Source organism: Archocentrus centrarchus, chromosome 3 (assembly GCF_007364275.1).
Source record: "Archocentrus centrarchus isolate MPI-CPG fArcCen1 chromosome 3, fArcCen1, whole genome shotgun sequence".
NCBI lineage: Eukaryota > Metazoa > Chordata > Actinopteri > Cichliformes > Cichlidae > Archocentrus > Archocentrus centrarchus.
The window spans coordinates 260,668-275,242 of record NC_044348.1 but is presented as its reverse complement, the minus strand read 5'-3'; the positions used below and the strand labels follow the sequence as shown (position 1 = coordinate 275,242).

The 14,575-nt window shown below is 40.7% G+C and overlaps 1 protein-coding gene across 2 annotated transcripts in view; it reads right to left on the bottom strand.

Annotated features, from left to right (window-relative positions):
* crtc3 (CREB regulated transcription coactivator 3) overlaps window positions 1-14,575 on the bottom strand; it is a 50,001-nt gene extending 35,426 nt beyond the window's left edge. The window contains exons 1-4 of one of the 2 annotated variants that reach the window (XM_030720957.1): window positions 13,329-14,575; window positions 9,420-9,530; window positions 7,188-7,316; window positions 1,252-1,313 (exon numbers count right to left, since the gene is read on the bottom strand). In XM_030720957.1, the coding sequence (XP_030576817.1) occupies window positions 1,252-1,313; window positions 7,188-7,316; window positions 9,420-9,530; window positions 13,329-13,460 (434 nt within the window). In that variant the 5' untranslated portion in view covers window positions 13,461-14,575. The remainder of the gene's footprint in view (window positions 1-1,251; window positions 1,314-7,187; window positions 7,317-9,419; window positions 9,531-13,328) is intronic. The other variant, XM_030720964.1, reaches the window with a different exon arrangement.

Sequence of the window (14,575 nt, the reverse complement as noted above, 5' to 3'; positions counted from 1 at the left end):
TAATTTATTTTGAAGAAGAGCAGCAATCAAAAAGACTGAGCACTGTGCACCTAAAAAAAAACAGAGAATGTGTATTAAAAAAAATAATGAAAAATTGCTTCAGTCAATTTAAAAGCTACAGAAAAACAGGTTTGTCATACAGAAAGGTCCATCCAATCACTTCACCTTTTGTTCTGTGTGTGCCTTCACGACAGAAGGTGCAATAACTGAATCAAGTAAAATTTATTGTCACGTTTGCTCATACACTAAATTAAGAAGCTCAATCATTCACCCCGAAGAAGTCTGGGACAAAGCAGTGTTGCCTCAATTAAATGTGAAAGTCGCTTTTTAGTTCTTCGTGCCACATGGCTCTCTAAGAAACACACCCACTCCGAGTGCACTGACGTCTGGCTGCTCCGTGAGGACGTTTGTCAGCCAACCTGTTTTGTGCTATCAACAATGACGCAAGGGCGTGGGCCTTATTCAGTTCTTCAGCACAAGCTGTTATAGTACACTCAAATGCAGAGCCTGGCCAATGTCTGCGCTGTGGAAGAAAACTAGGCAGGATGATTGGCAGCTGGCCAAGCAAGCATACAAAACACAAAGTGTGGAGACACAGCAAGACTGAAAGAGTGAGAAGGGAGGAGCTTGGCTGAGCTTTTTTATCACAGGCCCATAATTCACTGCCTTGTAAACACTGAGGAAAAGCTGTCTACCAACACATCGACTGCTCTACGTAGGCTCAATCAGAGCAGGAAAAAAAGATCTTGCAGCTCAGATCACAGGCACCCAGTCTAGCATAGTTTTCCAGCAGATACTGAGATTGAATTTCAGCTAAGTTGGAGATTCTGCACCACAGGGCAGTGACAACACAAGTCCCTTAACAGTAGGATGACTGCTGCTGGGCATGACCTTTAAAACAAAAGGCTATCTGTCAAACACCTTTAGTTAGACGTAGCCTTCTAAGGTCCAACACAGCACTTTCACACTTGAAACATTTGTGCAGAAACAGTCAAGGCCAACAACTCCACCCAGCAGCCTGCTCCAGTGCTTCCCTCAGACATTCAGCGATTACTCACATCTCTGATTTGTGTTTAATTGAGATAGCTGGGGTCTGGATTTTAAAAGAAAATAACAGCAATAACAGCAGGGAGAGGCTTGATGCAGGAAATACACTGGCAGGAGGAAACAGTTCCTGTTGTAAAATAATCTAGTTAGAGGAAGAAGAGAAGACAATAAGCATTCTGTCAGCAGCTCAGAGGCACTACTCACCTTCTCCAGTTGTTGTCCGGAGGTGGTGACAGGTACACCGTTCCATATGGAGAGCTCTCTACGTAGGTTTTTGTCAAGAAAATGACCGACTCAAAGAAAGACACATCAACACAGAATTAAAAGACGACAATACATTTTTAGTTGGAATTAAATTGCCTAATTAGATTTTACTTAAAAATGGACACGGATGTGTTCTTTCTATAGCTTTAAGCATACAGTCAACAGTAAAGAATGAAAGAAGAGACACTCAATGGAACATTTTAAAAAGGTCTTTTCTTTTATGAGTTTTTACCTTTGTACAGATAGTGTAGTGTAATGTAGACACAACATGAGTGGGGAAAGAGAGCAGGGGAATGACTCCCTGCTGTGACATGCTGCCTAACAACTCTACTATTGGGTCAGCACAAAACAATGACAGCATTATTTGATTTACTACTGAATGCTGATGCAGAGTTCCTGGCTTTGTCTGTGAGAGGGCAGGACTTCTGAAGGGTGGCGTTTTTTGTCTTGCCAACAGTTACTCTTTCAGTGTTTGCAAGTCGAGATTTTCTGCTCTGGAAATACTGGGTAGCTGCTTAGGAGGAGGGTTTAAACAAATTCAAGCAAATCCACACAAGGCTGACTGCTGTTCCATAACTATCTGTGTGGGCCTTGGACAAATTACTAATAGCAGTGGGGCAGATTTATACTAGAAATTGGATACCTCCTGTCATTCATCAATTCTCACACAAAACATAGGTCAAGCCCTGTGTTATCCTATCCCCTTTTTTCTATTTATCCTATAGCCAAACACAAGTTTGGGTATGTTTAAAAAGGGGAAAGGACACTATTATAGTTTCTCCAGACACAGGAGAAGAGAGGCCATAATCTAGTCAAACTGGATCAACACCTTTTAACAACCACAATGGTGGAGCAAACCCCAGAGTGTACATGCCACACGTCTCTCATTTCTGATATGTTGAAAAGAAAAAAAAATTTAAAACAAAAATTAATGAACAATCTCACTCTACAAGAGTGGCGAGCATGAAATAGGAATATCATTCAAAAAATAAAACTAAAAATATAGCACTGCAGTAAACCAGAGTGAAAAACAGCCTGAGCAGGGATGCACTGATTAAACATTTCCCAGTTTCAATCTGATACAAATATCTTGGCTTCAGGTGTCCTTTGATACAAAATGCTCATCAGATGACAAGATAAATAAGTGAATATTGAGAAAATGTTTTTATGTTGTTTAACTAATCCTTTTGCTCCAGCCTCGGCGTTAGAGTTTTTATTCATTCTGCTGTCATTTACAGTCACGCTAAATTCTGCTTTCCCAGCTCTTAGTCTCAGTGAGACTGCACCACCTCAAACACATGCACATCAGCTGACAAGAGATGGGTGAATTAAAATATTAATTCACCCATCTAATTTTTTCAAAGTGTACTTGTTTTTTTTATGTACAATAGTATTGTTTTTGGCAAAGAACCAAAGAAGCACCAGTTCTGACCAGTGCTGATTGGAGTTTTCTCTACCCTGCCCTATACGTTTTTGCTATTCAAATAGCCAGATATTAACAGGAAAACACATATAATACTGTTAAACAAAGTAATACAATTTCATTGCCTTACTGTCCATGAACCAATTGTGCTTATGTACATAGTCAACCCATTACCCGAACGGCACATTCTGAGCCAGGAAAACCTCTGTACTGACCTTTGCACTGTTCAAGACCTGTACAGACCACATGAATGTGCAGTACACATCTATGAAACTGAGGCTATCTACCTGAAAACAAATGGAACAACTGCTTTTGTTTTGACACTAACAAGACTGGACATCAAGACAGGGGGCCTCCACCCAGGTTAAATATAATGCAGTATGATCTACATTACAGTATACATATAATCTGAACAAAAAGAAACTGTACAGTCTCAGCAGTCTATATTCTCATTTCCTATTCTACTACTCCATGATGTGAACCACTGTTTTATGTCAATGCTACAAGCATTTTTTATTCAAACGAAAGTAACCAAAATAAAAAGCAAGCACAGGCTTTGCTTCCATTTGTAAATATACAGGTGCTGGTCATAAAATTAGAATATCATGAAAAAGTTGATTTATTTCAGTAATTCCATTCAAAAAGTGAAACTTGTATATTATATTCATTCATTACACACAGACTGATATATTTCAAATGGTCATTTCTTTTAATTTTGATGATTATAACTGATAACTAATGAAAACCCCAAATTCAGTATCTCAGAAAATTTGAATATTACTTAAGACCAATAAAAAAAATTATTTTTAAAAATGTTGACCAACTGAAAAGTATGAGCATGAAAAGTATGAGCATGTACAGCACTCAATACTTAGTTGGGGCTCCTTTTGCCTGGATTACTGCAGCAATGCGGCGTGGCATGGAGTCGATAGTTCTGACAGTGGCCTTCAGCTCTTCTGAATTGTTGGGTCTGGCGTATCGTCTCTTCCTTTCCCCATAGATTTTCTATGGGGTTAAGGTCAGGCGAGTTTGCTGGACATTTAAGAACAGGGATACCATGGTCCTTAAAGCAGGTGCTGGTAGCTTTGGCACTGTGTGCAGGTGCCAAGTCCTGTTGGAAAATGAAATCTGCATCTCCATAAAGTTGGTCAGCAGCAGGAAGCATGAAGTGCTCTAAAACTTCCTGGTAGACGGCTGCGTTGACCTTGGACCTCAGAAAACACAGTGGACCAACACCAGAAGATGACATGGCACCCCAAACCATCACTGACTGTGGAAACTTTACTCTTTGTGGCAGAAGGCAGAAGGCAGGGGTAACAAGCAATGTGGATTCTGTGCCTCTCCTCTCTTCCTCCAGGCTCTGGGACCTTGATTTCCAAAGGAAATGTAAAATTGACTTTGATCAGAGAACATAACTTTGGAGCACTCAGCAGCAGTCCAGTCCTTTTTGGCTTTAGCCCAGGCGAGACACTTCTGACGCTGTCTCTTGTTCAAGAGTGGCTTGACACAAGGACTGCAATAGCTCAAACCCATGTCTTGCATACGTCTGTGCATGGTGGTTCTTGAAGCACTGACTCCAGCTGCAGTCCACTCTTTGTGAATCTCCCCCACATTTTTGAATGGGTTTTGTTTCACAGTCCTCTTCAGGGTGCAGTTATCCCTATTGTTTGTATACTTTTTTCTACCATATCGTCTCCTTCCCTTCACCTCTCTATTAATGTGCTTGGACACAGAGCTCTGTGAACAGCCAGCCTCTTTAGCAATGACCTTTTGTGTCTTGCCCTCCTTGTGCAAAGTGTCAAAGGTTGTCTTTTGGACAACTGTCAAGTCAGCAGTCTTCCCCATGATTGTGTGGCCTACAGAACTAGACTGAGAGACCATTTAAAGGCCTTTGCAGGTGTCATGAGTTAATTAGCTGATTAGAGTGTGGCACCAGGTGTCTTCAATATTGAACCTTTTCACAATATTCTAATTTTCTGACATGCTGAATTTGGGGTTTTCATTAGTTATCAGTTATAATCATCAAAATTAAAAGAAATGAACATTTGAAATATATCAGTCTATGTGTAATGGATGAATATAATATACAAGTTGAACTTTTTGAATGGAATTACTGAAATAAAATCAACTTTTTCATGATATTCTAATTTTATGATCAGCACCTGTATGCCTGAAAAACAAACACTGAGGTGCTGTGATGTGCTTCCACTCTTCAATTCAACCTGTTTATGACATGGTTTTGCAACTCATTTGATCTTATAAAAGCAATAATAGCAGCAGCACAAGTAGAAAGAACAGTGCTGTTTGTTCTGTGCATGTGCGGCACTGTGATACTACAGAGTGGAGGAGATGGAGAGACAGAAAGAGAGACCACACTGCAAACAGTAAACGGTCATGCCCCAGCTAGCTTTTCTTTCATGTTACAGAACCTGTGAACAACTGCGAGGTTTGGGAAAATGGAACGCGAGGATCGGGTTGAGTGGATGGAAACCCACTGTGTGGGTAACGTAACACCACCCCACACCACACTGTGTTTCTCATAGAATTTGATTCTATTTGTGGCAGAAGGCAGGGGTAACAAGCTTGCATGTGCATGGGGTGTGTGAGAGAGAGGGAGAGGAAGAGCATACATGCTTTCTTGAATGAACTATGAGCTAAGCTATATTTACTTAGTGACAATAAACAAGGAAAAAAATTTCAACTGTCTCTCCAGTGAGTGGGCAGACTCCAAGTATAACTTCTTGGGCTGTGTCTGGCAGTGCTAGTCTTTGTTCTGCTCTGCAACCTCAGTGAGCTCACTGGGGCCACAATGAGCTCTCCATCTGCAGGTTCTGGACAGAGGGCCCAGCTCACTCCAGAGCAGATGGACAACTGTGGATCATTTGGTCCAGAACAGGAAAAGAAGAGACCTTCTAGAGAAGCTGCTCATCAGCTAGTAGAGAAACACAGGATGGGAAGGACTGGTGCTAGCTGGTTAGCACTGACTAAAAGGTTCAAAATAAGAATGAGAGCATTTTCTACTAATAAATCAATAACTATTATAGCATGGTTCTCTCAGATACAAATAACTCACCAAATGTGCTTGGGCTAATATAAATGGGTGGCCCGTCCAAATAAAACGTATGTGTGGGAAACACTGAAAACATCTACATGTATTGATAAAAAAAACAGTATTGGGTCATCTTTGCAATGTAGCTGAGCATGAATTATAGAACCAAACAAGCATCAATGAAAGGTAAATGAATATGCACTTGTTTTGGATTTGTTTTCACCAACAGGTGCGCAATCCTAAAGACTTCGCATGCTGAGACAGAGGACAAGTTTCTCTCCAGCTATCATGCACCACAGTGACAGGTCACTGAATCATCTGTCCAGAGGCAGGGAAAGAAAGAAAGAAAGAAAAAAAAAAAGATCAGTTCATTCAAATGCTTTGAGGTATGGCCGTGCTGATAGATGTAAAGGTAAATGTAAAATACTGGGTATGAATTAATCCAAATCAAGAAAATCATGTGAAGTGTTTCCACTAATTTAACTGTTCCAATGATCATTTAGAAGATGTTACTGCTTTTGGGTGATTGCATCTAAGATTATAACAGTGACAGCATATCACAGGCTCCCTGTGAAAAGACATTAGGGCCCTTCTTTCCTGCACTGCAAATTCATTTTCAGGACAGTCTATCTAAGTTACAGAAGGTTTTCATTTTCTGATCCCTTAAACTGGTTGCTAATGATTCATGAGTTAAATTCAACCACTGGTTTATATTATACATGAACAGCCTACGCAGCTGTTATACATCCTGACAAACATCACACATGCATTTAGCTGACTGCTAAAAACAGTAATTAGCTGTGCATTGTCAAATCTTACATGTCCTGAATTATATCACCGCAGAGCATGAAAATTACAACAAAAATATAAAAGAAAAAGATTTCTCTTCTTTTCTCCTCTCACGGAGTGATGAGACTCTGGGAAAATAGATTATGAAGGGTGCCGCTAAGAGTCAGGCACGCACTGCTCTAGTCCTCACACTGGAACAATTATTTTCCTGCATCTTCCTCATAAAAGTCTCATCTGCTGCTACACATGCATGCAAAATACACACAACTTCAGCATGCTTTCAGACTATCCTGAGAATCTCCTACTGTCAATGTCCATTAGGCAAAAGCAATGCACACTGTCTCTGCGTCACACTTTAAATTAGCATAATGACTAATTCTGTTCCTGAGGCTACAAAACAGCTGCCTACACTGGTAAGCGTCGTCACATTAAAGCACACCATAAACACAAACCAATAAAAAAAAAGGGGGAAAACAAGAAGACTAACCACCTGGAAGCCACAACACCCACTTCCCCATCGTCAATTAACCTTTCATGATGACGACAACATCTGCATCACACAGAAATGTACTACTGAGATCTCCTACTACCGGCCGTTCAGGCTTGAAAGGATATCTGCCGGCCGTGCTTGTCAAGGGGTCGGCGATGGGGAGAGTTGATCCGATTGCGGTCCCTGTGGACCCTCTCAACTAGGCCATGGTGGCGTGTCCCTCTCACTGAGTCCAAGCCTGGAGGGAAGCCACCCTGTAAAGGAGACAGGAAAAGCACTGTTCACATCACACACATAAAACAGCAGTTTCCTAAAAGGTAGGAAGGGCTTCTGATACTTGGTCAAAGGAGCTGTTTAACTGAAATGACCTGTTTCACATCAGGTGTTTCTAATCACAGTAATTAATTAAATAGTCTGAATGGGACTACTAAAACCTGTTTTTACCTCAAAAGGGAAATAGAAAAAAGATCTGTGTAAGTTTTTTTGTTTTTTAAGGTCTGGCACAAAAAGTATGTGTTTTGTTTAATAGGACAGACTAGAAGTACAGAGGAGGGGAAAAAATTACTGTTAAATGGAAAGATTCATCATCTCCCTTCTCCCCACTTTTAAGCCAACTTTCTTCAGATTGGATGCCCTTCACAAACTGAAGGTTTTAAGCACCTGATGGGCGGGGTTTGTGCACTGTGTGCCTGAGATGACCAAACTGGGGACAGCCCCTCTCTAAGACATCTTATGAATGAGAGTAGGAAAAACTGATGAAACTGAACATCTGGAGCAGTCTGCAGCTTGAACTTTTGTCTTGCAGAGTTTAGTTCTGGATCACACTGATTTAATTATTTGACACTTTAGCCATGTTTGTCCAACGTTGTACCTACAACTGTAACATGTGACAGAAAATAAGGAAATTAGATTCCGTTTAAAAGTCCACAAACACTGTCATAGACCATTAAGGATCAATTTTAAGCAAATGCAGTGCTGCAGTGAAATATGTGTAATGTAACATGTCAACAAAACATCTTTTCACCCATTTTCCATTAAATTAAAAAAAAAAAAGTTACTGATTATTTCAGTGGTTTCCTAATCACACATGATCTTAATATTTTCATGTTCAGGAAACATTTGGGATTACATGGGTTAATTATGTCTGACTGAAGTAAGCCTTTCGTAAGGTTTGGTGAGCATTACATTAAGCACTCCGCACTCATTTAATTGAATTAGGGCTAACAAATGCTTATAATCTAGAGAGATCTAGAACCCATTTAGTTTGTGGCATTTTGTTCCCAGTAGAGAAGATGAATGCACTCAGCGAGTGAGGGAGGCTTTATCCATCAGTGTGGGCAAAGCGTTGCAATGACTGCTCCACATCAAAAGGCTATTCTTTCAGGTAACAAGGACACCTTATGTATCTCAGAACAACATACTCCTTGGAGAACTGAGGGCCCAGTGCGACAGAAAAGCTCTGTTAGATCACACACAGCAGTGAACTGCTTGAAGCAGTGCTGAGAACTGATGCATTGATATTTTATTCCAGTTTTCTTCCAATCTGCAGATACTTGTGAATATTTAATGCTCTTGAGAGAAGCTTGTTTGCACTTCTAAAGATCCAGTACACAGTCTTGCTGCTTTTGCAGTTGAATTACACATCAAACCTGGGCATCAGAAACAACTGGCCTTGAAAAACCCCTCAAACACGCTGGACTGCAATTTCAAGGAAAGCTGAGTTCTCTTTTTTTTTAAACAACAAATCTTCTTTAGCTTAACTTCAGACTAACTAAAATCTCCCCATTTCTGTACCAGTATATCTGAAGACCATGTTCAGACTGATGTTAGCACTGCAAGAAACTCAATAGCTTGAACAGCAACACTGCAGTGATACAGCTGGAGTGCTAATACAGAGACCTGCACCAGAAAAAAAAAAAAAAATCTGTTTTATAAAATTCTGGCAAAATGAAAGCCTTCCTAAAATGTATTTTATGATTTTACTCTTACCAACAGCATCATGCCTGAGCAGCACATTGCATTTATTTAATACACTGAAGTTAATGGTTTGAAACCCGGTAAATAAATAAAAGGCTGTAAGAAATGAGACAGGGTGTGACTGCACTAACCCTGAAATAAGCAGTATTTTTTTTTTTGTAAAAATCTATGGGCTGGTTTCCCAGACAGATCTTATGCCTGCCCCTGGACTCAAACAACATTTGGAATTGATTATTTACTGAAGCTGTAAAAACTGCCTGGTGCTAGGCTTAACAAGTCCAAGATATTTCATTTTGCTTACAGTCTAAGAGAGGTGTTATTACATTTTGAATTTGCAGACTGTGTGGGTGCTGTATATTCTGATCGTGATGAGTTCCCACCTGAAATTCAGTGCTGGTGTTGCCGATTTGATTGACGTTGGGCAGAGAGCCTCCGTAGTACTGCGCCCTTGACTGAGACAAACGAAGCTGCTGAATCTTCTGAAACTGAACCTGCCGGTGAAAACGGGGACAAAAACAAATGAATGAATGTGAGAGTTTTGAAAGTGTGGGCATGTAGCATTTGTAAGTACAGAGACCAAGTTCAGAATGAAAAATAAATTTGTGCTAACTAATCATATTATTTCTTACAAGAACAGAAGTAAAACTACATATTGTACTTCCATTTCTGCAATTTCCCGTTGAACGTCTGAAAGGTCACTTGGGTGCCACTGCTGTAATACTGTCATTGCTCCTCAAATGGCATTTTTCATTTCTTCTTTGCGTGCCTCCTCAAATGGATTTAGAGGAAAATGGATTTATATTTTTCAGTCACTGTGAAGCAATATTGTAGTGCAAGCAGCTACTCCAGCTGCTTTAGAACAACTGTGCTCTTATTGCTCTTATTATTCCCTCTGATTTTTCCAACTGCATTTTAGAAGTGAGCAGAGACATGGGAGTAATGCATAAATGTATTAAAAAACAATTAGTCTGATTAAAAGGCAACTATATGTGCAATCCACTGAACACAGGGGACACATTCTAGGAAATAGGCAGCTTGGCTTCCACACTAGCAGCCTACTACAAAGATGCCACAATGATTACTTCGCAGAAAGCAGAAGGCAGCTTATTCTGCCAAGGTAAACAGAGCCGGTCCTTAGCTGTGATCAGGGATAGGCAAATCAGAGGGGCAAGTCTTCCTTAGACCACTGAAAGGGCAAAATTTTAATCTGAAAGACTGGCCTAATTTGATTGTATCAAAAGATTTACAAAGAAATTGTGAAGCTGGCAAGAAATTAGGGACAAGCTAAGACCATGATGTGCCTAAAAACCTTATCTTTTAGCACCAAATGTATCAGTTTATGTTCAGTAACTGTGGCAAAAATCTGTTCTGATTCAGCACGTGGAGCACAGCATACATTAGAGCTGACCATGGAGTAAATAGGTATAGGTAGGAAGCAGCCAAAAAGTCTGTGATACACATTGCTGAAAAGCTGGTACACAAAGATCTAACCATTATGTCGCAATGCAAATCTAATTTTTTACTGCCTAACAACTGATATTTTATAGCAACCGGGTTCTAGTTCCAAATTTCAGTAACACTGATTTTCAATGTAGGACATATGAAAAAAAAAATTTCACTCTCTTATTTGAGTGTCTGTCAGCCTTTATGTAACATCTTCACACATTTATGGATTTGGAAAATGCAAACTCCCTGCAGCAAAAATCACTGAGAAGAAGCTCGAGTCTGTTTGTGTACTCCAGTAAAACACACAGTTCTGTGGAGCCTCTCTGGGGTTTATAGTAAGTCTTTTGGTTGCTGGTGTAAATGCTGAAGCAGCTATTTCTAATTCCAGCTGTTTGCTTTAAGTTTGTCCTTTGGCCTGGCCAACTTCAGCCTCACTGACAAGCCTTTTCTATGTCACAAAGGTCACTTACAGTTCATACCTTATGGCAAACTTAACTCGCCTCAAAACCGCATCCTCTTTGACTGGCCATTCAGGATTCTCTCTCATAAAAAGGGCCCACTGTCAACCGATGGAATGAGAATAATGTGAAAAGGCCTTTATATCATCCCAGGAGACACTATTTTTATGACATGGACTGCATTGGGTCTATAGCAAATAATACACAAACAGTTGTACTTTTCATCTCCTCAGTGTCTAAGATAAAAAAAAAGAAAATACCATCTCAGTTTTGAATTCCTTGTTCCTGCAAAGCATGGAGGCCTTAGAGTGGCAAAGCACTCTAAACCCTCATGCTTCACAGCTGGGAGGTTTTGGTGTTTGTGTGTAGTGACTTAACATTCAAACAGCAAGCTGTGCATTTCTGCTAAAACTTTAACTTCTGTCTACAGAATATTGTCCCAGAATCTTTTCCCCCAATCTGAAGGCTGGAAATTATCTTAAAATGAAGAAAATAAACACAGAAATAACTCCTCTAAAAACAATGCTAGTTACAACCTATTTACAATTAAGGGATTAAAAACAAAAAAAGACTACAATATAAGACAACATTTGCCTTTAAGCATTTACAGTGAGAAAGGTTCAGAGAAGAGGCAGTCTGAGACTGAAAGATGTTTCTTAAATAAGCACCAATATAAATGTATTTTCCAGACAGAGCAACTGGCCGAAGATCACTACAATCAAGCGCCATTATCAGCATCTAATATTAACTTCTGGCATCGATCCAGAAATAACAGCATTTATTTTTTGCGCCATCACATGAGAATCACTGTCCCTCAACTTTTTGAGTTACAACAAGTTATTTTCTGATCATCTTTTCAGCAATCTAGCAAATGTTCACATGCAAGAGGAGGCTGTCACATTTGGGATGTACAAAGACATCAGCCAACACCAGGCTTGCTGACTTCCACTGGCCTAACGACAAATGTTAAGACGTTTAGTGATGACTGGTATTAATGTTTACATGATATAAAAGTATGTGCATTTGCATTTTCAAGTGCAATCCCCGGAATGTCTGAGAGCAAGAGCCTCCGATAATGATTTAGTAAAAAGGGAGTTATTTCAACAACCTCCAACAACGCACAGTACTCTGCAAAATATGCAAGAAAAATGTCCCAGCTAAAGGTGGAAAAAACAAACATGTTTCACCACTTGAGGCAAAAGCACCATGGAGCACAACCGGGCTACAAAGGAGAAGAAGATGCTAGCAGCTGGTGATGAGCAGCCCAAATGTAAACGAATGACTCAACAGAGCATTGCTGGAGCATTTCCTGTCACATGGAATGCAGCTAACACTCCATAGGACAGGAAGAGAAAACAGTGGATGGAAATTACTGAAGCGATTACATGGTGGAAAACAGGGCTGTAAGCAACTGGTTAAAAAGCTCAACCCAACATAAAACATCCCAGGCAGAAAATATCTGTCAATTTCAGTATTATTGTGAGACAATATTGATAGGCTGCTGAAGAGTTACGAAATTAGGTTACTTCAGTTGCTGTTAAACTAAAGTGTTATTCTTGCAGTTATGTTATACTTTTATTTAGAAGTTCTAGGGGAAACACCACCTAGGATACTTTTGTGCTTACATTTTGACTTATGCTGTAACACTGGATTTACTGCAGTATCACTACTATTGCACTTATAATGCTGGTGCTGCTGGCACTTTGAATAGATTCACACTGAGAATTTTGTACAGTCATTAATGAGAGTAGCTCGATGGGAAATGCCCTTCATTCATTAACATGCTGCTGCCTGCAAGCACTGCAAAATCTCCACTTTTCACATAATAGCATCTGTATTAGGACACAGGGCTACTCATAAGCTGTGCCCAGTGTTTTCCATGCCAATTTTGTGCACTTTATTTATCTCTGATACTATCCATCCTCTTTCTATCCCAGCTCTCATAGTGCAAGTGGCCCCCCTCTGTTATTCGCAGTCCCCCTCCCCTGTGCAACCCCATTGAAAAAAAAACCTGGAAACGCCCATGACAAACAGGATGAGTTTTTGGCGGGTGGTGCAAATATTAGGAGCCAATTTCCCCATTCCTCTCCCACAGCTGACTGCAGTTTGATAGACAGCATGTCGGGCGCTGCACTCCAAATCGCCAGTTGTGTTACAGCTTAATATCTGGCTCTTGAGTATATTACATAAGCCAAGTCTTCGGCGGATGTGATTTACCACTGCAGAGGAGAAACGAGAAGTTGCTGGTTGAAAACCTGAAATCTCAGCGGGCAGATGAAGTCTGACAGCTCCAGTGTGAATGAGGGACGTGGCCGTAATTAGTGACCACATCCGTGTAGAAGACAAATAATAAATGTCAACAAGCTGAAAGTGAAGTGTATTTACCCTTGAGACAGTGAGGTCCGTCATCAGCTGTTCAAAGGCCCGCGTCTCCTCTGCTTGCTTCTGATTGTGAAGCGCGATCTTCTCGCTGAACTTCCTGGGGTTCGAGCCACCTGTGCCCGGGGAGCCGGACATTGTGCGGGCCGCAGTTCAACAACTTCAGCTACTTGTTTTGGGGGGGGGGGGAGTGGGGGAGTGAAAGACTGTGCTGGTGGGGTCTATTTTTCAAAGTCTCTCAGAAAGCGCTGTAGCAAACCCATCAGTATTTTAAAACCAGACCCCACGTTACTGCTTGACCAAAGTTACTTTCAGAGTCAGCTCGGCTGGCTGCAGTGTTTCAATGTTTTTACAAGACGAGCGGACAGCTAACGCAGCTAGGCTAATGTCCAACGCTCCCTTTAATAAAAGTTGTTCGCTTGTGAATATAATGCGGACAAATAGAGACTTTGCAAAGTATATATTTGCTTTAACTTTCGAGGCAAATGTCGTGGTGATAACAAGTTAAAGTCAAGATATAACTTCACAGTGACACTGTTCCAACGAACCACTTGTTTGAATCTATCGTTAACATAGCGTTAGCTGTCACTGCTAACATAACGCTGGAAGTGAACGGAGAGCAACGGCGACAGCTAGTTAGCTAAGCTGCTGTCAGTCCCATCTCAATTCCGTCAAATGCACTTTATCGGCTTGACATTTGCCCTCTGTCAGTATCCTTTAAAGGAACCTTCTACCCAAATATTTACAGCTGCGGTTAGAGAAAGTTGATAGCCTTGTTAGCTAAATCTCTCCACTACCGCTAGTAAAGCTGACCCGCAGTTGAGCAAAGGTTTACTCGCCAAATTGTATTTCAACAAGTGTCCGCTCGTTTTGCATAGACTTAGCTGTAGTTCAACTTTGTTAACAACAAAAACCGAGGAAACAATCAGCCGCTGAATAGTCACAAGTGATGCAAGGATCACAATCCACAGTTTGACACTTTAGTTGATATGACAGCGCTTCGGAGTCGACTCTTATGTTAATCCACGGACAGCAGAGACCTCAGACAAACTCCAGCCCGACGACTCCACGAAGATAAACAAACAGCGCCGACAGAAAAAAAAGATGTTTCCTCGTCACTGATAAGCCAGGAGTCTTCTCAGCAAAAAAAATGCTGCCCGTGGTTTTAGCTCATTCGCCCTCGGTTGAGAGAGCTAGTAACAGCAACTCAGATCGGCTGGTTTGTTATCCTCGTACTACTGGGAGAAAAACAT